This window comes from Pleurodeles waltl, chromosome 5 (genome assembly GCF_031143425.1).
Source record: "Pleurodeles waltl isolate 20211129_DDA chromosome 5, aPleWal1.hap1.20221129, whole genome shotgun sequence".
Lineage (NCBI taxonomy): Eukaryota > Metazoa > Chordata > Amphibia > Caudata > Salamandridae > Pleurodeles > Pleurodeles waltl.
Window position 1 is genome coordinate 65,907,322 of NC_090444.1, and position 23,231 is coordinate 65,930,552.

The following is a 23,231-nucleotide window of genomic DNA, read 5'->3' on the forward strand; positions in this document are numbered from 1 at the left end:
TAGACCTTACACAAGAATGTATGGAGGTCATTAAACAAGCTAGAAAGCCTACTACAAGACATTGTTATGCAAACAAATGGAAAAGATTTGTTTACTACTGCCACAATAATCAATTTCAACCACTACATGCTTCCGCAAAGGACATTGTAAGTTACTTATTACACTTACAAAAGTCTAAACTAGCATTCTCTTCTATTAAAATACATCTCACAGCAATATCTGCGTATCTGCAGATTACACATTCAACATCGCATTTTAGAATCCCAGTCATCAAAACATTTATGGAAAGATTAAAAAGAATCATACCCCGGAGAACACCACCAGTTCCTTTGTGGAACCATAATATTGTATTAACACGACTCATGGGACCACCATTTGAGCCCATGCACTCTTGTGAAATGCAATACTTAACTTGGAAGGTAGCCTTTCTAATAGCTATCACATCACTTAGAAGAGTAAGTGAGATACACGCATTTACTATACAAGAACCCTTTATACAAATACATAAACATAAAGTGGTTCTCCGTACAAATTCTTACCAAAGGTTATATCACCATTCCACCTAAACCAAACAGTGGAACTCCCAGTCTTCTTTCCGCAACCAGACTCAGTAGCTGAAAGAGCCTTACATACATTAGACATAAAAGAGCACTAATGTATTACATTGACAGAAGAAAACAATTTCGTAAAACAAAACTATTGTTTGTAGCCTTCCAGAAACCTCATGCAGCTAATCCTATATCCAAGCAAGGCATTGCCAGATGGATAGTGAAATGTATTCAAACTTGCTATATTAAAGTAAAAAGAGATCTACCTATTACACCAAGAGGGCATTCCACTAGGAAAAAAGGCGCCACAATGGCTTTTCTAGGAAATATACCTATGACAGAAATTTGTAAGGCAGCCACATGGTCTACGCCTCATACATTCACAAAACATTACTGTGTAGATGTGCTAACACAACAAGCCACAGTAGGACAGGCTGTATTAAGAATATTATTTCAGACAACTTCAACTCCTACAGGCTAAGCCACCACTTTTTTGGGGAGATTACTGCTTATTAGTCTATACACAGCATGTGTATCTGCAGCTACACATGCCACCGAACGGAAAATGTCACTTACCCAGTGTACATCTGTTCGTGGCATTAGTCGCTGCAGATTCACATGCGCCCTCCCACCTCCCCGGGAACATGTAGCTGTTATAAGTTGGATGAAAAATTGTAAATTTGTAAATAAATACTATTTTAATACAAATTATGTACATACATACTTACTCCATTGCATGGGCACTATTACTATAATACACAACTCCTACCTCACCCTCTGCGGGGAAAACAATCTAGGATGGAGTCGACGCCCATGCGCAATGGAGCCGAAAGGGGAGGAGTCCCTCGATCTCGTGACTCGAAAAGACTTCTTCGAAGAAAAACAACTTGTAACACTCCGAGCCCAACACTAGATGGCGGGATGTGCAAAGCATGTGAATCTGCAGCGTCTCATGCACAAACAGATGTACACTGGGTAAGTGACATTTTTCCATACGTGTGTGTGTGCGCGCCAAGTTAGGACCATGTTTCCACAGGAAACACATTTTTTGACTTGCCTATCTCTTTGGCACTGTTTGACGAATCTTTACAAAAGTTTCCAAAAAAGTGTGCCAGTGATCCTTTTTGCATGTGGGAAGTTGTGGGGTGAGCAGTCAAGTAGGGGCAAAGAGAAAAGGGGTGAGTTGGGGAGGGGTGGGGGCAGTCAAAGTGTGTGTGTGTGTGTGTGTGTGTGTGTGTGTGTGTGTGTGTGTGTGTGTGTGTGTGTGTGTGTGTGTGTGTGTGTGTGTGTATGTATATGTGTATATATATATCACCAGAAATCCTGTTACTGAATATAAGTAGCTTTTCATTCACTGAGGTTGGTGAAACCTGTGTTCCTGTAATGTGTGCCATAGGTTTAACTATCCTGATTTAGTAACAAGGAGATTGTGCCTCTTCAGAAACAGCAAACTAACAAAGACATTGATTTTCTTTACTTTCTGGTAAGATAGAAGGGACCAAAACAGTATTATCTCCCTATTTTGGTGCTGAAGGTTGCTAGCAAACAGGTCAAGAGAGAACAGGTGAGAGGATGTGGATTTATGCTCAGAGCCGCTGACTTTGGAACTGGGAACCAGACTTTAGCCTGGCATTGCAAGATACTGTCATTTTGGGCAAATCACTTATTCTCTGCATGCCTAAGAATGAATCGGAACTTGTGTAATGTAACTGGTGCTCAAGTAAAGCGCTCCAATTCTCTTGTAATGAATTTGCACTGTACAAAACTGAGAAATGTGTGTATATATATAAAGAGAGAGATATCTGTGTGTGTGTATATATATATGAGAGAGAGAGAAATATATATATTTATAGAGAGATCTCTCTATAGATGGATGGATAGATGGATGGATAGATGGATGGATAGATGGATGGATAGATGGATGGAGAGATGGATGGAGAGATGGATGGAGAGATGGATGGAGAGATGGATGGAGAGATGGATGGAGAGATGGATGGAGAGATGGATGGAGAGATGGATGGAGAGATGGATGGAGAGATGGATGGAGAGATGGATGGAGAGATGGATGGAGAGATGGATGGAGAGAGGGATGGAGAGAGGGATGGAGAGATGGATGGAGAGAGGGATGGATGGAGAGAGGGATGGAGAGAGGGATGGATGGAGAGAGGGATGGAGAGAGGGATGGATGGAGAGAGGGATGGATGGAGAGAGGGATGGATGGAGAGGGGGATGGATGGAGAGGGGGATGGATGGAGAGGGGGATGGATGGAGAGGGGGATGGATGGAGAGGGGGATGGATGGAGAGGGGGATGGATGGAGAGGGGGATGGATGGAGAGGGGGATGGATGGAGAGGGGGATGGATGGAGAGGGGGATGGATGGAGAGGGGGATGGATGGAGAGGGGGATGGATGGAGAGGGGGATGGATGGAGAGGGGGATGGATGGAGAGGGGGATGGATGGAGAGGGGGATGGATGGAGAGGGGGATGGATGGAGAGGGGGATGGATGGAGAGGGGGATGGATGGAGAGGGGGATGGATGGAGAGGGGGATGGATGGAGAGGGGGATGGATGGAGAGGGGGATGGATGGAGAGGGGGATGGATGGAGAGGGGGATGGATGGAGAGGGGGATGGATGGAGAGGGGGATGGATGGAGAGGGGGATGGATGGAGAGGGGGATGGATGGAGAGGGGGATGGATGGAGAGGGGGATGGATGGGGATATAGATGGATGGGGATATAGATGGATGGGGATATAGATGGATGGGGATATAGATGGATGGGGATATAGATGGATGGGGATATAGATGGATGGGGATATAGATGGATGGGGATATAGATGGATGGGGATATAGATGGATGGGGATATAGATGGATGGGGATATAGATGGATGGGGATATAGATGGATGGGGATATAGATGGATGGGGATATAGATGGATGGGGATATAGATGGATGGGGATATAGATGGATGGGGATATAGATGGATGGGGATATAGATGGATGGGGATATAGATGGATGGGGATATAGATGGATGGGGATATAGATGGATGGGGATATAGATGGATGGGGATATAGATGGATGGGGATATAGATGGATGGGGATATAGATGGATGGGGATATAGATGGATGGGGATATAGATGGATGGGGGGATATAGATGGATGGGGGGATATAGATGGATGGGGGGATATAGATGGATGGGGGGATAGATGGAGATATAGATGGATATAGATGGATATAGATGGATATAGATGGATATAGATGGATATAGATGGATATAGATGGATATAGATGGATATAGATGGATATAGATGGATATAGATGGATATAGATGGATATAGATGGATAGATAGATATAGATGGATATAGAGTCGGAATGTATGTTTCCTGGGTTTACAAATTGGCATGCACTGAAATGGTGATGTCATAAAAGTTAGAATCGGATTTAAGTCCAGGGGTGACCAGAACAATGAAAGGCACAGTGCAGTTGCGTATCCCTTCACAGTAGAAACCCCTAATCACTGTTGAGCGAACGAAGCACATAGAGCAGATTGTCTGACAAGCGTTGAGTGGGTTGTTTGAGCTGACGGTTAAGATTCTTGTGCTGATTGGGTGAAGGGTTCTTACTAGTTGGAGCAGCTCCAGTGTACTCCTTGGCTTGTCAGTTTGTCCATTTTCACTTGATCGGTTCTGATTTTTCAATAGGCGCGGTGTCTGAACGTCATTGTTTTCCTCATTTGACAGGAATGTAATGAGCAGTCAGGAGGTGGTGGATTTTATCCATGAGAAGATCAGTGAAAAAGATGAAACTGGAGATCTGCGGCCACTTTCTTCCATTGTTGAGGAAGTAAGTTCAATTTTATCTCAACGTTCAAGTTTAAGATTTTGGCTAGGAGGAAACAAGTGTGAACAAGTCTCAGAAGTATTTTGTTAATGAAATTATATATAGATTCTCAGGCTGTATCTATTGCTAGGTTTGGTGGGTGGCTTAATTCATAATGTGCAACAGAAAATAATTATATAGTGAAGTTATCACATGCCTTCAAATTACCTCCGTGTCAGTGTCTGTCAACGCACACGTAGCAGAGCAGCTGACATGACACTTTTGTCATAGTCTGTCCAAGCAGCCACATATTTTGTCAGATGAATGTCTTCATGGGAGGTTTCTCAAGTGGGAGGGAGGCACAATCACTCACTCTGGCAAGGGATCCAGCTCTAGTCCCAGTGTTAATCTGTCAGCTGGTGGTTCTTCCAAGAAGATCATCTTTGCACTTTGTGTCTTTGAGAGTAGAGGAGGTCAGCTGCTATAACCATCCGGAATCTGTTCCATTCCTTGACTATAAGAGGGCACTTGGCCAATTGTCTTTCCTTCCCTGAATTGTAGATAGCAGGTTGTTCCTTTTCTGTTGTTTTTTTGCGTCTAGTTGTGTTTGGGGGGGAAAGCTGGTGGTGAGAAGCCTTTCTTCACCTGCATTGGATGTTGCATTTGTCCACATGGTTGACCTATTCCCCGATATCTGGCTGGAAACCTTCAGCCATTGATGGTAATGTAGCAGTATGCATATAAACTCAAATAGCATCGACATTCTGTCCACTTAATTTTATGTCCTGAACTTTAGCCAGTCATATGGAGATATGCTTCCAGCTTCCCTTGTCCCATAGACTCAGCTGCTTAGATTTTCCATCACACGTCTAGTGAATGGATTGGAATCCTCCCCACCCTTTTCAGTATCCTACTTCATTCTGTTTTTTCCCCTGTTAGCAGAAGGTAAGCTATTTTTCCATGCATGGCTTTGGGGCAAAGAAGCTGTATGTTGAACCTCATTTAAAGTGACTGTTTGATATCCACAAGGGTGGACATTTTGTGAAGAAATGCTTTATGTGCACAATTTCCAGCTCCTGGAATTTAAAGACAAAAGGACAGTCTCCCATGGGCAATAAATGTTGCTTTGCCTGGTGTCCCTCAAGAATGGTCTGCTGGTTTCTTCTTCCAAAACCAAGAAATGCAAGCTAGATCCTTTTGTCACCAAGGAAGGGTCCATTCAGGGCCTCATCTCCAGAGACTCTTGGAGACTACATCACAGATGCAGGACGACTAGGACAGTGTGGAAGAAACTAGTGATGAGGCAGAGCAGAGGAGCTGCAAAAACTATGAGGATTTAGTGGCACAAGGACCAACTAAACACTTTATTCCAGGTGCTTCTGGTAGTAACACTGTTTGCAGCATGTGCTGTAGTTGATCACACACTGTGCATACTCATGCCATCTATTTTGGGGCTCTGAGCATTGCAAGTTGTTGTTCTTAGATTTAGTTTCATTTTGGAGGTGACTCGTAGTACTTCCCTCAATACCAGCAATGCATCAGGTCAGATTCCAATTTAAATGTTATTTTTTCTGCCATTGTTTTTGGGCATGTTTTGCGTCCTTTATTACTGTTGTGCCTCCAGAAAGTGTTCTGACTTCGGAGGACCATTGAACTGAACGCTGTTTTCATGGCATCAACTAAAGTGACCAGCACAGATAGAGAAATGATCACTCGGATGCTTTGGACCAGATCATATATAAATGCCTCAAGCAGGGCTAAGTTACATTAATTTTCCTTTAAATTTGGCCCAGCTTGCAATACAAGTTCCTGTGGGCAGATTAACACAGTCTGGAACCTGCCTTTAAGGGGCTGCTATCGGTGCATCTTGTCTGAATGCAGCACTTATTGTTCTAAAAATACTTTTTTTAATTATTATTATTTTTACTGAAGAAATTGGTGGTTGTGTGCATTGCCATAATGCAACACCATTACCTTGGTGTCGACAAAAGAAATTGATGAAGACCTAGAAGGATTAGAGTTGGATGAAAATGTGAGGGCCCATTTGGTAGACCGGAGGCTTAGCAGTTGGTTAATCCAATAACTTTCTTCGGCAGACACGGACTCTGAAGTTCATTGTTCTCCATATTAGCCTTGATAATAAAGTTATGCTATTAGTTTCTCAAGTAGTTGCCAGTCTGGTCAGGGTTACATGCCTGTGTACTAGGAAGGGACATTACTGTTCCAACATGTACAGAGCTTTTCAATAGAAGAGATAATTTTAAATTCAAATAAACATCCTTGCAGCCTGATTAAAGCCTATATTGCACAAATGTAATTTTCATTTTTTTAAACCCAGTTGAAATTTAAAGAAGAATAGTAAGATGGCAGGGCCTTCATACAATAGTCTGTATCTACTCAGGATGAAGGCAAGTTCTTTATTTCATGGTAGGCCCTTGGGTTACAGCAACAGCAGTTTGGTCCCGTCAAGGCTCCCCTCTTCCTCCCTCTGTCCTGATCGCCTAACTTCAGCTGCATTCTGCACTCCAGCATGCAGTTACATCATTCACTCTCAGCATTCCAAACACAACTGAGACATGTAGGGGATGAAAACAGGTGATACCACATACCTCCTTCTCATAATACAAAGAACAGCCGTTGCCTTGCATATAAAGTACAGGGACAGCCTACACAGTCAATCAACAGCATTCTGTCATACCCTTAAGGCAAAGGCCACAAATGACAGTCACAAAATCTCTGAAGGGTCAAGAGCTTAGTGTCCGCACGCTTTATAGCAAACAAAACAAACAAGAGCCTTAGGTTATGAATACCATTACATAACCGTACAAGACATGCAAGTCTTGTGATTGCCTCAGACATGAGGCTTTTCCACCACGTCTGCACCCTCAAAATGACACCATACAGCATCTATGAAAACAGGACATGTAGTCAGACGCTGTCACGTGACTGTCGGTGCATGTAACCCACTGGAAAGAAAGGGGTTCTCCTAAGTCTACTCATTTCAAGGCACAAACAAAACAGAAAATATAATCATATTCCCAAACTCCTTTGACCAGGACTCAAACAGAAAACCTATTCTCACAAAAACACTTCTACATAATTTCCCCAGACGTGCACCTCACAATACTCCTGAACAACACTCACACCTTCTCCATCTTTCACAAGCAATACACCCATTCCCACAGCATACTGCACCGCACTCACACATAAAAGTACAGCCCCCCACGCCCACACACTCCGTACTCTGTCACACTAGCTTGCCAAACCAATATGATGTACCAGCTGAATACATCACCTAAATCTGCTCCCGGCACCATGACCTCTGAAAGCTGCACAAACATCGATGGATTGTCTCCCAACCACAATGATGACAGCCTTCAGAACGCGCATACTGAATATTCCGAAAACACAACTTTCAAGTGCTGGTTAGCTTCCAGTGTGTGCATCCACAGAATCAAAGAGCACTTTCACCAGTGTACTCTGCCCCAGCACCTCACTCCTGTCCTATCTTACCATCCGTTCCGCATTGGCTAGTCCCGAGCTCACCTTCATGGAACCTGTGGCTACAGACCTCAGCACAGTGTAGTGCACTGCTCCATGCTTACTTTTGGGACAGGATACTACCCTTCCCCAATATAGTACAGTGTAGAAAGTTGGCTCTGTATGTGCTATTTCAAAGTAAGGAATAGCATGCACAGAGTCCAAGGGTTCCCCTTAGAGGTAAAATAGTGGTAAAAATAGATAATACTAATGCTCTATTTTGTGGTAGTGTGGTCGAGCAGTAGGCTTATCCAAGGAGTAGTGTTAAGCATTTGTTGTACATACACATAGACAATAAATGAGGTACACACACTCAGACAAATCCAGCCAATAGGTTTTGTTATAGAAAAATATCTTTTCTTAGTTTATTTTAAGAACCACAGGTTCAAATTTAACATGTAATATCTTGTTTGAAAGGTATTGCAGGTAAGTACATTAGGAACTTTGAATCATTTCAATTGCATGTATACTTTTCAAGTTATTCACAAATAGCTATTTCAAAAGTGGACACTTAGTGCAATTTTCACAGTTCCTGGGGGAGGTAAGTTTTTGTTAGTTTTACCAGGTAAGTAAGACACTTACAGGGTTCAGTTCTTGGTCCAAGGTAGCCCACCGTTGGGGGTTCAGAGCAACCCCAAAGTCACCACACCAGCAGCTCAGGGCCGGTCAGGTGCAGAGTTCAAAGTGGTGCCCAAAACGCATAGGCTAGAATGGAGAGAAGGGGGTGCCCCGGTTCCGGTCTGCTTGCAGGTAAGTACCCGCGTCTTCGGAGGGCAGACCAGGGGGGTTTTGTAGGGCACCGGGGGGGGACACAAGCCCACACAGAAATGTCACCCTCAGCAGCGCGGGGGCGGCCGGGTGCAGTGTAGAAACAAGCGTCGGGTTTGCAATGTTAGTCTATGAGAGATCAACGGATCTCTTCAGCGCTGCAGGCAGGCAAGGGGGGGCTTCCTCGGGGAAACCTCCACTTGGGCAAGGGAGAGGGACTCCTGGGGGTCACTTCTCCAGTGAAAGTCCGGTCCTTCAGGTCCTGGGGGCTGCGGGTGCAGGGTCTTTTCCAGGCGTCGGGACTTAGGTTTCAGAGAGTCGCGGTCAGGGGAAGCCTCGGGATTCCCTCTGCAGGCGGCGCTGTGGGGTCTCAGGGGGGACAGGTTTTGGTACTCACAGTCGGAGAGTGGTCCGGGGGTCCTCCCTGAGGTGTTGGTTCTCCACTAGCCGAGTCGGGGTCGCCGGGTGCAGTGTTGCAAGTCTCACGCTTCTTGCGGGGAGTTGCAGGGGTCTTTAAAGCTGCTCCTTGAAACAAAGTTGCAGTCTTTTTGGAGCAGGTCCGCTGTCCTCGGGAGTTTCTGGTCGTCGTCGAAGCAGGGCAGTCCTCAGAGGATTCAGAGGTCGCTGGTCCCTTTGGAAGGCGTCGCTGGAGCAGAGTTCTTTGGAAGGCAGGAGACAGGCCGGTGAGTTTCTGGAGCCAAGGCAGTTGTTGTCTTCTGGTCTTCCTCTGCAGGGGTTTTCAGCTGGGCAGTCCTTCTTCTTGTTGTCGCAGGAATCTAATTTTCTAGGGTTCAGGGTAGCCCTTAAATACTAAATTTAAGGGCGTGTTTAGGTCTGGGGGGTTAGTAGCCAATGGCTACTAGCCCTGAGGGTGGGTACACCCTCTTTGTGCCTCCTCCCAAGGGGAGGGGGTCACAATCCTAACCCTATTGGGGGAATCCTCCATCTGCAAGATGGAGGATTTCTAAAAGTTAGTCACTTCAGCTCAGGACACCTTAGGGGCTGTCCTGACTGGCCAGTGACTCCTCCTTGTTGCTTTCTTTGTTCCCTCCAGCCTTGCCGCCAAAAGTGGGGGCCGTGGCCGGAGGGGGCGGGCAACTCCACTAAGCTGGAGTGCCCTGCTGGGCTGTGACAAAGGGATGAGCCTTTGAGGCTCACCGCCAGGTGTCACAGCTCCTGCCTGGGGGAGGTGTTAGCATCTCCACCCAGTGCAGGCTTTGTTACTGTACCAGTTACAAGGGACTTATCTGGATGCCAGGGTCTGCCAATTGTGGATACAAAAGTACAGGTTAGGGAAAGAACACTGGTGCTGGGGCCTGGTTAGCAGGCCTCAGCACACTTTCAATTGTAAACATAGCGTCAGCAAAGGCAAAAAGTCAGGGGGCAACCATGCCAAGGAGGCATTTCCTTACACAACCCCCCCCCCCCCCACCCCCTCCCCCCCCAAAACGAAAGAGGATGAGACTAACCTTTCCCAAGAGAGTCTTCATTTTCTAAGTGGAAGAACCTGGAAAGGCCATCTGCATTGGCATGGGCAGTCCCAGGTCTGTGTTCCACTATAAAGTCCATTCCCTGTAGGGAGATGGACCACCTCAACAGTTTAGGATTTTCACCTTTCATTTGCATCAGCCATTTGAGAGGTCTGTGGTCAGTTTGAACTAGGAAGTGAGTCCCAAAGAGGTATGGTCTCAGCTTCTTCAGGGACCAAACCACAGCAAAGGCCTCCCTCTCAATGGCACTCCAACGCTGCTCCCTGGGGAGTAACCTCCTGCTAATGAAAGCAACAGGCTGGTCAAGGCCATCATCATTTGTTTGGGACAAAACTGCCCCTATCCCATGTTCAGAGGCATCTGTCTGCACAATGAAATGCGTAGAATAATCTGGAGCTTTTAGAACTGGTGCTGAGCACATTGCTTGTTTCAGGGTGTCAAAGGCCTGTTGGCATTCCACAGTCCAGTTCACTTTCTTGGGCATTTTCTTGGAGGTGAGTTCAGTGAGGGCTGTCACAATGGATCCATATCCCTTCACAAACCTCCTGTAATACCCAGTCAAGCCAAGGAATGCCCTGACTTGAGTCTGGGTTTTTGGAGCTACCCAGTCCAGAATAGTCTGGATCTTGGGTTGGAGTGGCTGAACTTGGCCTCCACCTACAAGGTGGCCCAAGTAAACCACAGTTCCCTGCCCTATCTGGCATTTGGATGCCTTGATAGAGAGGCCTGCAGATTGCAGAGCCTTCAAGACCTTCTTCAGGTGGACCAGGTGATCCTGCCAGGTGGAGCTAAAGACAGCAATATCATCAAGATAAGCTGTGCTAAAGGACTCCAAGCCAGCAAGGACTTGATTCACCAACCTTTGGAAGGTGGCAGGGGCATTCTTTAAACCAAAGGGCATAACAGTAAACTGATAATGCCCATCAGGTGTGGAGAATGCTGTTTTCTCTTTTGCTCCAGGTGCCATTTTTATTTGCCAGTACCCTGCTGTCAAGTCAAAGGTACTTAAGAATTTGGCAGCACCTAATTTATCTATGAGCTCATCAGCTCTAGGAATTGGATGAGCATCTGTCTTGGTGACAGAATTGAGCCCTCTGTAGTCCACACAAAACCTCATCTCTTTCTTTCCATCTTTGGTGTGAGGTTTGGGGACTAAGACCACTGGGCTAGCCCAGGGGCTGTCAGAGCGCTCAATTACTCCCAATTCCAGCATCTTGTGGACTTCCACCTTGATGCTTTCCTTAACATGGTCAGACTGTCTAAAGATTTTGTTTTTGACAGGCATGCTGTCTCCTGTGTCCACATCATGGGTACACAGGTGTCTGACCAGGGGTTAAGGAGAAGAGTTCAGGAAACTGTTGTAGGACTCTCCTACAATCAGCTTGCTGTTGGCCAGAGAGGGTGTCTGAGTAGATCACTCCATCTACTGAGCCATCTTTTAGGTCTGATGATAGAAGATCAGGGAGAGGTTCACTCTCTGCCTCCTGATCCTCATCTGTTACCATCAACAGATTTACATCAGCCCTGTCGTGGAAGAGCTTAAGGCGGTTCACATGGATCACCCTCTTGGGGCTCCTGCTTGTGCCCAGGTCCACCAGGTAGGTGACCTGACTCTTCCTTTCTAGCACTGGGTAAGGGCCACTCCATTTGTCCTGGAGTGCCCTGGCAGCCACAGGCTCCAGAACCCAGACTTTCTGCCCTGGTTGGAACTCAACCAGTGCAGCCCTTTGGTCATACCAAAACTTCTGGAGCTGTTGGCTGGCCTCAAGGTTTTTGGTTGCCTTTTCCATGTACTCTGCCATTCTAGAGCGAAGGCCAAGTACATAGTCCACTATGTCTTGTTTAGGCTCAAGAAGAGGTCTCTCCCAGCCTTCTTTAACAAGAGCAAGTGGTCCCCTTACAGGGTGACCAAACAGAAGTTCAAAGGGTGAGAATCCTACTCCCTTCTGTGGCACCTATCTGTAAGCAAAAAGCAGACATGGCAAGAGGACATCCCATCTCCTTTTGAGTTTTTCTGGGAGCCCCATGATCATGCCTTTTTAATGTCTTGTTGAATCTCTCAACTAAGCCATTAGTTTGTGGATGGTATGGTGTAGTGAATTTGTAAGTCACTCCACACTCATTCCACATGTGTTTTAGGTATGCTGACATGAAGTTGGTACCTCTGTCAGACACCACCTCCTTAGGGAAACCCACTCTGGTAAAGATACCAATGAGGGCCTTGGCTACTGCAGGGGCAGTAGTCGACCTAAGGGGAATAGCTTCAGGATACCTAGTAGCATGATCCACTACTACTAGGATATACATATTTCCTGAGGCTGTGGGAGGTTCCAGTGGACCAACTATGTCCACACCCACTCTTTCAAAGGGGACCCCCACCACTGGAAGTGGAATGAGGGGGGCCTTTGGGTGCCCACCTGTCTTACCACTGGATTGACAGGTGGGGCAGGAGAGGCAAAACTCCTTAACCTTCTGGGACATATTGGGCCAGTAGAAGTGGTTGACTAACCTCTCCCACGTCTTGGTTTGTCCCAAATGCCCAGCAAGGGGAATATCATGGGCCAAGGTCAGAATAAACTCTCTGAACGACTGAGGCACTACCACTCTCCTAGTGGCACCAGGTTTGGGGTCTCTGGCCTCAGTGTACAGGAGTCCATCTTCCCAATAGACCCTATGTGTTCCATTTTTCTTGCCCTTGGACTCTTCAGCAGCTTGCTGCCTAAGGCCTTCAAGAGAGGGACAGGTTTCTTGTCCCTTACACAGCTCCTCCCTTGAGGGTCCCCCTGGGCCTAAGAGCTCAACCTGATAAGGTTCAAGCTCCAAAGGCTCAGTTCCCTCAGAGGGCAGAACTTCTTCCTGAGAAGAGAGGTTCTCTTTTTCTGACTGTGTTGCAGTTGGTTTCCCAACTGACTTTCCTTTTCTCTTGGTAGGCTGGGCCATTTTTCCAGACTCCAGCTCTACTTTTTCACCCTGTGCCTTGCATTGTGCTCTTGTTTTTACACACACCAGTTCAGGGATACCCAGCATGGCTGCATGGGTTTTTAGTTCTACCTCAGCCCATGCTGAGGACTCCAGGTCATTTCCAAGCAGACAGTCTACTGGGATGTTTGAGGAGACCACCACCTGTTTCAGGCCATTGACCCCTCCCCATTCTAAAGTTACCATTGCCATGGGATGTGCTTTAGTTTGATTGTCAGCATTGGTGACTGTATACGTTTTTCCAGTCAGGTATTGGCCAGGGGAAACCAGTTTCTCTGTCACCATGGTGACACTGGCACCTGTATCCCTCAGGCCCTCTACACTTGTCCCATTAATAAAGAGCTGCTGCCTGTATTTTTGCATGTTAGGGGGCCAGGCAGCTAGTGTGGCTAAATCCACCCCACCCTCAGAGACTAGAGTAGCTTCAGTGTGGACCCTGATTTGCTCTGGGCACACTGTTGATCCCACTTGGAGACTAGCCATTCCAGTGTTACCTGGATTGGAGTTTGGAGTGGAACCTTTCTTGGGACAGGCCTTGTCTCCAGTTTGGTGTCCAGACTGACTACAGTTTCGACACCAGGCCTTTTTGGGATCAAAGTTTTTACCCTTGTACCCAGGATTGTTTTGTGAAGAGGCTCTGGGCCCACCCTCCTGTGCAGGTTTTTGGGGGCCTTTAGAAGACTCTTGACTATTTTTATTTTTGGCTGTCTCACCACCTTTCCCCTGGGGAGGTTTTGTGACCCCTTTCTTTTGGTCACCCCCTGTGGAAGTTTTGGACACCCTAGTCTTGACCCAATGGTCCGCCTTCTTTCCCAATTCTTGGGGAGAAATTGGTCCTAGGTCTACCAGATGCTGATGCAGTTTATCATTGAAACAATTACTTAACAGGTGTTCTTTCACAAATAAATTGTACAGCCCATCATAATTACTTACACCACTGCCTTGAATCCAACCATCTAGTGTTTTTACTGAGTAGTCTACAAAGTCAACCCAGGTCTGGCTCGAGGATTTTTGAGCCCCCCTGAATCTAATCCTATACTCCTCAGTGGAGAATCCAAAGCCCTCAATCAGGGTACCCTTCATGAGGTCATAAAATTCTGCATCTTGTCCAGAGAGTGTGAGGAGTCTATCCCTACACTTTCCTGTGAACATTTCCCAAAGGAGAGCACCCCAGTGAGATCTGTTCACTTTTCTGGTTACACAAGCCCTCTCAAAAGCTGTGAACCATTTGGTGATGTCATCACCATCTTCATATTTAGTTACAATCCCTTTAGGGATTTTCAACATGTCAGGAGAATCTCTGACCCTATTTATGTTGCTGCCACCATTGATGGGTCCTAGGCCCATCTCTTGTCTTTCCATCTCTATGGCTAGGATCTGTCTTTCCAAAGCCAATCTTTTGGCCATCCTGGCTAACTGGATGTCCTCTTCACTGGAGTTATCCTCAGTGATTTCAGAGGTGTTGGTCTCTCCTGTGAGGGAACCAGCATCTCTGACTATTATTTTTGGAGTCAGGGTTTGAGAGACCCTGTTCTCCCTAGATAGGACTGGTAGGGGGGAATTTTCCTCCAAGTCACTATCATCTTCCTCTGAGTTGCCACCCTCCGAGGGTTTGGCCTTTTCAAACTCTGCCAAAAGCTCCTGGAGCTGTATTTTGGTAGGTTTGGGGCCCATTGTTATTTTCTTTATTTTACAGAGTGACCTTAGCTCCCTCATCTTAAGATGGAGGTAAGGTGTGGTGTCGAGTTCCACCACCGTCACATCTGTGCTAGACATTTTGCTTCTAAAAGTTGGAATACTTTTTAAGAATCTACAACTGGTTCTAGAATCTAATTCAAACTTTTACAAACTTTTAAACTCTAAAAAGAAATGCTAACCAGGATCTAACACAAGGCCCTAGCAGGTCTTTTAAGAATTTAGAAAACTTTTCAAATTGCAAAAATCAGTTTCTAATTACAATTTTGGAATTTGTCGTGTGATCAGGTATTGGCTGAGTAGTCCAGCAAATGCAAAGTCTTGTACCCCACCGCTGATCCACCAATGTAGGAAGTTGGCTCTGTATGTGCTATTTCAAAGTAAGGAATAGCATGCACAGAGTCCAAGGGTTCCCCTTAGAGGTAAAATAGTGGTAAAAATAGATAATACTAATGCTCTATTTTGTGGTAGTGTGGTCGAGCAGTAGGCTTATCCAAGGAGTAGTGTTAAGCATTTGTTGTACATACACATAGACAATAAATGAGGTACACACACTCCGAGACAAATCCAGCCAATAGGTTTTGTTATAGAAAAATATCTTTTCTTAGTTTATTTTAAGAACCACAGGTTCAAATTTAACATGTAATATCTTGTTTGAAAGGTATTGCAGGTAAGTACATTAGGAACTTTGAATCATTTCAATTGCATGTATACTTTTCAAGTTATTCACAAATAGCTATTTCAAAAGTGGACACTTAGTGCAATTTTCACAGTTCCTGGGGGAGGTAAGTTTTTGTTAGTTTTACCAGGTAAGTAAGACACTTACAGGGTTCAGTTCTTGGTCCAAGGTAGCCCACCGTTGGGGGTTCAGAGCAACCCCAAAGTCACCACACCAGCAGCTCAGGGCCGGTCAGGTGCAGAGTTCAAAGTGGTGCCCAAAACGCATAGGCTAGAATGGAGAGAAGGGGGTGCCCCGGTTCCGGTCTGCTTGCAGGTAAGTACCCGCGTCTTCGGAGGGCAGACCAGGGGGGTTTTGTAGGGCACCGGGGGGGGACACAAGCCCACACAGAAATTTCACCCTCAGCAGCGCGGGGGCGGCCGGGTGCAGTGTAGAAACAAGCGTCGGGTTTGCAATGTTAGTCTATGAGAGATCAACGGATCTCTTCAGCGCTGCAGGCAGGCAAGGGGGGGCTTCCTCGGGGAAACCTCCACTTGGGCAAGGGAGAGGGACTCCTGGGGGTCACTTCTCCAGTGAAAGTCCGGTCCTTCAGGTCCTGGGGGCTGCGGGTGCAGGGTCTTTTCCAGGCGTCGGGACTTAGGTTTCAGAGAGTCGCGGTCAGGGGAAGCCTCGGGATTCCCTCTGCAGGCGGCGCTGTGGGGGCTCAGGGGGGACAGGTTTTGGTACTCAGTCGGAGAGTCGTCCGGGGGTCCTCCCTGAGGTGTTGGTTCTCCACTAGCCGAGTCGGGGTCGCCGGGTGCAGTGTTGCAAGTCTCACGCTTCTTGCGGGGAGTTGCAGGGGTCTTTAAAGCTGCTCCTTGAAACAAAGTTGCAGTCTTTTTGGAGCAGGTCCGCTGTCCTCGGGAGTTTCTGGTCGTCGTCGAAGCAGGGCAGTCCTCAGAGGATTCAGAGGTCGCTGGTCCCTTTGGAAGGCGCCGCTGGAGCGGAGTTCTTTGGAAGGCAGGAGACAGGCCGGTGAGTTTCTGGAGCCAAGGCAGTTGTTGTCTTCTGGTCTTCCTCTGCAGGTGTTTTCAGCTGGGCAGTCCTTCTTCTTGTTGTCGCAGGAATCTAATTTTCTAGGGTTCAGGGTAGCCCTTAAATACTAAATTTAAGGGCGTGTTTAGGTCTGGGGGGTTAGTAGCCAATGGCTACTAGCCCTGAGGGTGGGTACACCCTCTTTGTGCCTCCTCCCAAGGGGAGGTGGTCACAATCCTAACCCTATTGGGGGAATCCTCCATCTGCAAGATGGAGGATTTCTAAAAGTTAGTCACCTCAGCTCAGGACACCTTAGGGGCTGTCCTGACTGGCCAGTGACTCCTCCTTGTTGCTTTCTTTGTTCCCTCCAGCCTTGCCGCCAAAAGTGGGGGCCGTGGCCGGAGGGGGCGGGCAACTCCACTAAGCTGGAGTGCCCTGCTGGGCTGTGACAAAGGGATGAGCCTTTGAGGCTCACCGCCAGGTGTCACAGCTCCTGCCTGGGGGAGGTGTTAGCATCTCCACCCAGTGCAGGCTTTGTTACTGGCCTCAGAGTGACAAAGGCACTCTCCCCATGGGGCCAGCAACATGTCTCTAGTGTGGCAGGCTGCTGGAACTAGTCAGCCTACACAGACAGTCGGTTAAGTTTCAGGGGGCACCTCTAAGGTGCCCTCTGGGGTGTATTTTGCAATAAAATGTACACTGGCATCAGTGTGCATTTATTGTGCTGAGAAGTTTGATACCAAACTTCCCAGTTTTCAGTGTAGCCATTATGGTGCTGTGGAGTTCGTGTTTGACAAACTCCCAGACCATATACTCTTAGGGCTACCCTGCACTTACAATGTCTAAGGTTTTGTTTAGACACTGTAGGGGTACCATGCTCATGCACTGGTACCCTCACCTATGGTATAGTGCACCCTGCCTTAGGGCTGTAAGGCCTGCTGGAGGGGTGACTGACCTATACTTGCATAGGCAGTGAGAGGCTGGCATGGCACCCTGAGGGGAGTGCCATGTCGACTTACTCGTTTTGTTCTCACTAGCACACACAAGCTGGCAAGCAGTGTGTCTGTGCTGAGGGAGAGGTCTCCAGGGTGGCATAAGACATGCTGCAGCCCTTAGAGACCTTCCTTGGCATCAGGGCCCTTGGTACTAGAAGTACCAGTTACAAGGGACTTATCTGGATGCCAGGGTCTGCCAATTGTGGATACAAAAGTACAGGTTAGGGAAAGAACACTGGTGCTGGGGCCTGGTTAGCAGGCCTCAGCACACTTTCAATTGTAAACATAGCATCAGCAAAGGCAAAAAGTCAGGGGGCAACCATGCCAAGGAGGCATTTCCTTACATACAGCAACGGGTACTACCCCATCCATCAAACAGCGGGGTGCTACTGGTCCCTAATTTTACAGACCACTTCCAAATACTTCCACAGTTTTGAAACCTAGGCAACTGAGGTACTACTCTTTTCCCAGCTGTAGGAAGTTGGCTCTGTATGCACTATTTCAAAGTAAGGAATAGTATGCACAGAGTCCAAGGGTTCCCCTTAGAGGTAAGATAGTGGCAAAAAGAGATAATACTAATGCTCTATTTTGTGGTAGTGTGGTCGAGCAGTAGGCTTATCCAAGGAGTAGTGTTAAGCATTTGTTGTACATACACACAGACAATAAATGAGGTACACACACTCAGAGACAAATCCAGCCAATAGGTTTTTATATAGAAAAATATATTTTCTTAGTTTATTTTAAGAACCACAGGTTCAAATTCTACATGTAATATCTCATTCGAAAGGTATTGCAGGTAAGTACTTTAGGAACTTCAAATCATCAAAATTGCATGTATACTTCAAGTTATTCACAAATAGCTGTTTTAAAAGTGGACACTTAGTGCAATTTTCACAGTTCCTGGGGGAGGTAAGTTTTTGTTAGTTTTACCAGGTAAGTAAGACACTTACAGGGTTCAGTTCTTGGTCCAAGGTAGCCCACCGTTGGGGGTTCAGAGCAACCCCAAAGTCACCACACCAGCAGCTCAGGGCCGGTCAGGTGCAGAGTTCAAAGTGGTGCCCAAAACGCATAGGCTATAATGGAGAGAAGGGGGGTGCTCCGGTTCCGGTCTGCTTGCAGGTAAGTACCCGCGTCTTCGGAGGGCAGACCAGGGGGGTTTTGTAGGGCACCGAGGGGGACACAAGCCCACACAGAAATTTCACCCTCAGCAGCGCGGGGGCGGCCGGGTGCAGTGTAGAAACAAGCGTCGGGTTCGCAATGTTAGTCTATGAGAGATCTCGGGATCTCTTCAGCGCTGCAGGCAGGCAAGGGGGGGATTCCTCGGGGAAACCTCCACTTGGGCAAGGGAGAGGGACTCCTGGGGGTCACTTCTCCAGTGAAAGTCCGGTCCTTCAGGTCCTGGGGGCTGCGGGTGCAGGGTCTCTCCCAGGCGTCGGGACTTTAGGTTCAAAGAGTCGCGGTCAGGGGAAGCCTCGGGATTCCCTCTGCAGGCGGCACTGTGGGGGCTCAGGGGGGACAGGTTTTGGTACTCACAGTATCAGAGTAGTCCTGGGGTCCCTCCTGAGGTGTCGGATCTCCACCAGCCGAGTCGGGGTCGCCGGGTGCAGTGTTGCAAGTCTCACGCTTCTTGCGGGGAGCTTGCAGGGATCTTTAAAGCTGCTGGAAACAAAGTTGCAGCTTTTCTTGGAGCAGGTCCGCTGTCCTCGGGAGTTTCTTGTCTTTTCGAAGCAGGGGCAGTCCTCAGAGGATGTCGAGGTCGCTGGTCCCTTTGGAAGGCGTCGCTGGAGCAGGATCTTTGGAAGGCAGGAGACAGGCCGGTGAGTTTCTGGAGCCAAGGCAGTTGTCGTCTTCTGGTCTTCCTCTGCAGGGGTTTTCAGCTAGGCAGTCCTTCTTCTTGTAGTTGCAGGAATCTAATTTTCTAGGGTTCAGGGTAGCCCTTAAATACTAAATTTAAGGGCGTGTTTAGGTCTGGGGGGTTAGTAGCCAATGGCTACTAGCCCTGAGGGTGGGTACACCCTCTTTGTGCCTCCTCCCAAGGGGAGGGGGTCACAATCCTAACCCTATTGGGGGAATCCTCCATCTGCAAGATGGAGGATTTCTAAAAGTTAGTCACCTCAGCTCAGGACACCTTAGGGGCTGTCTTGACTGGCCAGTGACTCCTCCTTGTTTTTCTCATTATTTTCTCCGGCCTTGCCGCCAAAAGTGGGGCCTGGCCGGAGGGGGCGGGCAACTCCACTAGCTGGAGTGTCCTGCTGGGTTGGCACAAAGGAGGTGAGCCTTTGAGGCTCACCGCCAGGTGTGACAATTCCTGCCTGGGAGAGGTGTTAGCATCTCCACCCAGTGCAGGCTTTGTTACTGGCCTCAGAGTGACAAAGGCACTCTCCCCATGGGGCCAGCAACATGTCTCGGTTTGTGGCAGGCTGCTAAAACTAGTCAGCCTACACAGATAGTCGGTTAAGTTTCAGGGGGCACCTCTAAGGTGCCCTCTGTGGTGTATTTTACAATAAAATGTACACTGGCATCAGTGTGCATTTATTGTGCTGAGAAGTTTGATACCAAACTTCCCAGTTTTCAGTGTAGCCATTATGGTGCTGTGGAGTTCGTGTTTGACAAACTCCCAGACCATATACTCTTATGGCTACCCTGCACTTACAATGTCTAAGGTTTTGTTTAGACACTGTAGGGGTACCATGCTCATGCACTGGTACCCTCACCTATGGTATAGTGCACCCTGCCTTAGGGCTGTAAGGCCTGCTAGAGGGGTGTCTTACCTATACTGCATAGGCAGTGAGAGGCTGGCATGGCACCCTGAGGGGAGTGCCATGTCGACTTACTCGTTTTGTCCTCACTAGCACACACAAGCTGGCAAGCAGTGTGTCTGTGCTGAGTGAGAGGTCTCCAGGGTGGCATAAGACATGCTGCAGCCCTTAGAGACCTTCCTTGGCATCAGGGCCCTTGGTACTAGAAGTACCAGTTACAAGGGACTTATCTGGATGCCAGGGTCTGCCAATTGTGGATACAAAAGTACAGGTTAGGGAAAGAACACTGGTGCTGGGGCCTGGTTAGCAGGCCTCAGCACACTTTCAATTGTAAACATAGCATCAGCAAAGGCAAAAAGTCAGGGGGCAACCATGCCAAGGAGGCATTTCCTTACACCAGCTGTGTACACCAAACCCTGTGTACCCTGTAAGCACATGCTGGCAACATCATACTACACATGTGAGGCTTCTGTTCCCAGTCTTTGCACACAAGAATCCATGCAATTGGTTTGTGAATCCACCACCCACGATTGGTAACCAAATACCCATTCCGTAATCTGACACCCAGACGCCACTTCATTAACAACACACTTTCGTCCAGAAGTGAAACCCCAATACAGAAGTTAACTTTCATCTTTCCCAGAACTGCCTTGCAACCATAAACGTGGTATTTTAAATGCTTCATTATTGCTCAACTAGAAACTATACGGGGCACACCTGCAGAAAACCGTAAGGGTAAGTAAGCACATCAACAAAAGGCCTAGCATTAAAAAACATTGCCTCCCCTTTGGCATAAATATCACAGTATGCCTGTGTTAACTTTGTAAACATTCTCAAACCTTGGGCATTTCAGATCAATGCTTCTATTATGGACGTTAGTCATCAAGCTGTAGTGAACTAAGCGTCTGAGACACAAGCATATTCTTGTCAGCATGTTAAATGCATCACTTAATAGTGTATGACACCAGTGCCCTTATCCTTCATGCCCACAGCTCAGACTATGCATTATGCTCTCAGCATTCTGATCATCGCCACCTCGAAGCTGAAAGTAATCTGCTCCACAGTCCTCCCTTATGTTTGTTGCAAGTCCCTTATCCATGTCCTTGACCTCACTGAAGGGCTGTGCTTGCTGCTTCTGTCATGAAGATGTTTACAAAGTGGGGCAGTCCTTCATCACACCAATTCCACACCCCCTTTTATTGACTGTTGGCCCTTCATACTGAAGTAGAAGGGTCGATGCTGGCAGATGCTGCGCACAGTACCTAGTTACCCCCACCTCTGCCTTCAAAAGTGCAGCTTAAGTGGGCATGCGCTCATTTTCCCTTTTTACGCAGTGAGCACACTCCTCACCCACACTCCAGCTCTTTAGAAGACCCTTGTTCAGGGCTCCAGATGATTGCTCACTGGCCACAAAGATTTCTATACACTCAGCGCCTTAAATTACATATTGTGATCAGTACATCTGTTAACTGATCTCTGTGCCACGCACTTCTGCTCTTACTGTCTCTTAATGCTGACCTTATCCTTTACACTCTAAAGGCGTTGTGGTGTGTGTGAGATAAATCTCTGTTCTTAGCAATGGTACGCCACTCCCAGGAGCAGGGGCTCTGGTGCGCACAATCGAATGGAATACGTAAGACACATTAGGTAGAGTCCATGATGGCAGCGTAGTTGCTGTATCCGATAACTGCAGGCCCGAGAGCCACCTAGCTACGCACTGCAATTGAGAGGCTAGGTAATATTATTCCAGAGCCGGCACCGCCAGCCTGCCCTGGTCCAGCAGCGTTTTGCCAGGGCTACTCAACGGCAACCTGTGTCCCAGGTAAATTCCCTGATCCTAGGTTCAAACTCCCTGAAGAACTTGGCCGGTACATGTATGAGTAGGTTGGAAAATAATATAAGACTGGGAATCACCGCTATCTTTAAGGAGGCCATTCGGCCCATTACCAATAGTGACAATGTCTGCCAGAAGTTCATGAGCTTGAATAGATGTGACCGCGTGTTTAAGATTCCCATCATACAAGTCATTCAGAGTGGTATATTCAATCCCGCAGATATCTGAACTTTCTTAACTGCCAGAGGACAGGAACACCAGAGAGCGCACAAGGCCTGGTCCTGCGACTCCAGAACAAAGAGGGAACAAGCATGATTTTGCCCAGTTTACGCGCAGGCCAGACAGAGGTGAAAAGCTGCAGTAATTTGGCAATTTCAACAGGGGTGTAAGGAAATGCCTCCTTGGCATGGTTACCCCCTGACTTTTTGCCTTTGCTGATGCTATGTTTTGATTTGAAAGTGTGCGGAGGCCTGCTAACCAGGCCCCAGCACCAGTGTTCTTTCCCTAACTTGTACTTTTGTTTTACACAATTGGCACACCCTGGCATCCAGGTAAGTCCCTTGTAACTGGTACCCCTGGTACCAAGGGCCCTGATGCCAGGGAAGGTCTCTAAGGGCTGCAGCATATCTTATGCCACCCTGGGGACCACTCACTCAGCACAGACACACTGCTTGCCAGCTTGTGTGTGCTGGTGAGGACAAAACGAGTAAGTCGACATGGCACTCCCCTCAGGGTGCCATGCCAACCTCACACTGCCTATGCAGTATAGATAAGTCACCCCTCTAGCAGGCCTTACAGCCCTAAGGCAGGGTGCACTATACCATAGGTGAGGGCACCAGTGCATGAGCACTGTGCCCCTACAGTGTCTAAGCAAAACCTTAGACATTGTAAGTGCAGGGTAGCCATAAGAGTATATGGTCTGAGAGTCTGTCAAACACGAACTCCACAGCACCATAATGGCTACACTGAAAACTGGGAAGTTTGGTACCAAACTTCTCAGCACAATAAATGCACACTGATGCCAGTGTACATTTTGTGAAATACACCCCAGAGGGCACCTTAGAGGTGCCCCCTGAAACCTTAACCAACTACCCGTGTAGGCTGA

General features: G+C 47.5%; 1 protein-coding gene across 1 annotated transcript in view; it reads left to right on the forward strand.

The window, feature by feature from the left end:
• The window catches only part of PPM1G (protein phosphatase, Mg2+/Mn2+ dependent 1G), a 217,583-nt gene that overhangs the window by 189,032 nt on the left and 5,320 nt on the right, over positions 1 to 23,231 (forward strand). Inside the window, exon 9 of the mRNA XM_069233575.1 lies at positions 4,295 to 4,397. Within this exon, the coding sequence (XP_069089676.1) occupies positions 4,295 to 4,397 (103 nt within the window). The remainder of the gene's footprint in view (positions 1 to 4,294; positions 4,398 to 23,231) is intronic.